At 49.4% G+C, this 3,416-nt stretch overlaps 1 protein-coding gene across 1 annotated transcript in view; it reads right to left on the bottom strand.

The window, feature by feature from the left end:
• The window catches only part of PPFIA1 (protein tyrosine phosphatase, receptor type, f polypeptide (PTPRF), interacting protein (liprin), alpha 1), a 74,733-nt gene extending 71,620 nt beyond the window's left edge, over window positions 1-3,113 (bottom strand). The window contains exon 1 of the mRNA XM_010837647.1: window positions 2,827-3,113. Coding sequence (XP_010835949.1) covers window positions 2,827-3,090 — 264 coding nt within the window. The 5' untranslated portion in view covers window positions 3,091-3,113. The remainder of the gene's footprint in view (window positions 1-2,826) is intronic.
• Between the last annotated feature and the right edge of the window lie 303 nt (window positions 3,114-3,416).

A 3,416-nucleotide genomic window follows, 5' to 3' on the forward strand; every position in this document is an offset into this window, starting at 1 on the left:
ACACCCAAAAAAAAAAAAAAAAAAAAAAAAAAAAAACCTGCCATACATACGTGTACTCAGAGGATATAAAAAGAACTCCTGAATTCAATAAGAAACAAGACAGACAATCCAACTGAAAAATGGGCAAAAGACAATTACTTCATCAAACAAGGTTTTCCAATGGCACCAAACGCCCAGAGAGAAGCAGTGGCTCTGCTTGGGGGTGGGCGGGGCAGGGACGGACAGGGACTAGCAAGACCCCACCCCGCGGGGCTGCCGCTGCTCAGCACCCCCAGCCAGCTACAACCAGAGCCCAGGACAGCAAGGGGCACAAGCCCCGGAGGCCCACACTCGCCCAGCCAGCTACAACCAGAGCCCAGGACAGCAAGGGGCACAAGCCCCGGAGGCTCACACTCGGGGCGGGGGCAGGACGACCGTCATGGTCACCACCTAGGGTCGAACACACTCCATCCCCTGGCAGTGCTACGCTTTTGAACACACCCCACAGAGATGCATGCACATCCGCACCAGAAGGCAAGAAGAACATTCAGGGCAGCATCTGTAAAACCTAGAAACAACTCAGATCCCCATGAACAACAGAAAGAATAAACGACGGTACATTCAAGTGTGCTCAGTCGCTCAGTCACGTCCAGCTCTCCGCAACCCCATGGACTACACAGCCCACCAGGCTCCTCTGTCCATGGAATTTTCCAGGCAAGAATACTGGAGTGGGTTGCCATTCCCTACTCCAGGAAACTTTCCCGACCTAGGGGTCAAACCTGCGACTCCTGGATTGGCGGGTGGGTTCTCTACCACCGAGCCATCTGGGAAGCCCTGTGTACATTCATTCACTGGGTTACATAGCAGGTGAGAACCAACCAACCTACATGGACAGAGCTCGCAAAAATAATGCTGAACGAAAGAATCAAGAAATAAAATACACATATTACTTTCATTTGCACCAAGTCAAGAACATGTCAAATTAATCAATGATGAAAAGACTACAGTTAGCTCTGGGAGAGATGCTGGGAGCGGGTGGGAGGGGCTCCTGGGAAGCCTGAGAATGTTCTTTTCTTGGTCTGGGCAGTAATTATAAGAGTGTGTTCACAGGGTGAAAACTTCACTGCAATGTACATTTATGACGTGTGAATCTTTCTGACCTATGTTCTGTTACAGTAAAGTTTTTTAAGTACATTGTTACTTCCCACATATCTGGCAGGATTATTCATACGCCTACCTGATCACACAATTAGCCACCAAACAGACCACGGATGCCAAGAAAGGGAAGGATCCAAGGAAGGCTGACTCGCTGGTTCCCGTGTTTCTAAAACGCTGCACTCAGGCGCTCAGTAGGTGAGCGGTGACATCATCGCATTCTTCACTCAACAAGGCATTTCCAGGCTACACCACGGAGCAGCAGCTGGAAACAAAGCACTGAGCGCTGTCCCACTGCTGGTGACAACCTCCACCGCACGAGACTGCACTCGACAAGACTCCCGGCCCTTCCCTGCTTCGTCCCTGTGCTTATCCTTCCAAAAAACTACATGTCCGAGGCTGCACCTCAAATTACAATAAGACAAATACGATTATGAAAGAACAAAAGAAAAACGCCCAAGTACTGAAAAGATTTACAAATACTACGATGAAATCCCAGTAAAGCACAACTTGGGCAACCCTTCGAAGCTGCGGTGGTGGCGGTGGCTGTTCAGTCTAAGTCGTGTCCAGCTCTCTGTGACCCCGTGGGCTGCAGCACACAGTCCTTCACCATCTCCTGGAGACAGTGGTACTGGCGACAAAATTGGACCCAAACAAGCCTGGTAATTTACAAGACTCAAACGGGAAAAAACTTCCACGATTCTCACATCGGACAGAGAAGGAACGTTATAGCACTGACGTCAAATTCCTGTTGCTAAAGAGGAAATCCAAATGTTTGGCTTATCAATCTTTCAGGAGACTTGACGAAAGCCAAGAAATGCATTAAGGCTAGTAATTATTCATTTACTAATTTACCACTGCAGACCCGTCATGAGAGAATGCATGCACGCTTATTCAGGTCTATCTGACAGCACCATAAAGGCGTCTATTCTGAGTACGGCAAACAGCACCTCCGCAGCCATAAACACCCAAGGAACCTTGGCGTCTCCCACTACACTCTGCGCCCCCCAGCGCAGTCTTCAGCTGACACCTCCCTGCACTCATCATTAGATCCTCAGAGCCACAAGAAAAGGCCTGGACACACGGCTGCAAACGCAACACCCTTAGATGAAAACCTTGTTGTGACCGTGAGCTTTATAACCTTCAGCTGCTAAAGAGAAAGTGCTGAAGGAGCCCATCTTCAGTCTTCTATCCCCTGAGACAACCTGACTTACAAAGCACGGGGCTGCTGGGAAAGGCAGACTGTAAACATTCTCTTCCTGGGAGAGCCATTCCTTTTGTCCAGGACGCTGCATTAGGAAACTGGAAATACGTGATGCAACCCACGGAGTCACACGATTAGGAGGGGAAAGGCTTACGGCAACAAAGCTGAAGGCACCACAGAAACTGGTTACTTGGTGGCCCTTTTTTCCAAAACTCTGCAGCTCTCCTGCAAATCTAGGCAGCTCCTTCTGCTGCCCCCCCGCCCCAAGAGATGAGCAGGACCGATAAGGTGTCTTCACAGGACTTGACAGTGCACCACAGTTTGCTCTAGCTAAGAAGTTCAATCCCTCAGGAACTTTATCTGTATGTGACTTACAACTAACAGAACCACCATTGCGCAAGTGATGATGGCAAAATACACATCTAAAATAGCAGCATCCCCTCAAAAAAGCGTTTAGACAAAAACCTGCAGGGGAAGGTCAGCCATACCTGTGGAAGCGCAGTATTGAGCTGCCTCTGCAAGGAATCTCTTTCGTGACCAACCTCATGCAGTTTCCCCTGGGTTAATGCCAGCGTTTCTTGGGTCTCTCTCAGCGTGTCGAGAAGACGGTCCCTCTCTTCCAGCATAGAGACCATCAACTGTTCAAAATGTGAATCCGCATCTGGCTGCGAAGGGGAGCTGGACCCTTGGCTCCCACTTCCTCCCGGGGGGCCTTCTGCTTCACTGATGGTCGGCATCACCTCGCACATCATCTTGAAAAAAAGAGACCCGGACCACCGTCATCAGGCGCTTCTAAATAAAGGCTTCTACAAAGCTGCAACTTTCTAGCTATCTGGAGCTGATAAATGAGGGGCCTTGCTATTTCCAGATCTGACTGTTAGGCTCTGTAGAGAGAAGTAGTCAGGGAAAAGACACACAGGCCTATCCGAAGTGCAAGGCACACCCAACACGAGAACGACTACTGACCATAATCAGTGAAGGGGTAAAGACCACACAGACTACCCCTCACACGAAGGACAAACCCTGTGGCATTCTGTTTGCAAAGCCGTACTTTCTGATTGTTGAAAAACAAGTGTGC

The sequence above is a fragment of the Bison bison genome, unplaced genomic scaffold (genome assembly GCF_000754665.1).
Source record: "Bison bison bison isolate TAMUID 2011002044 unplaced genomic scaffold, Bison_UMD1.0 scf7180017864080, whole genome shotgun sequence".
In the NCBI taxonomy this organism is placed as follows: Eukaryota; Metazoa; Chordata; class Mammalia; order Artiodactyla; family Bovidae; genus Bison; species Bison bison.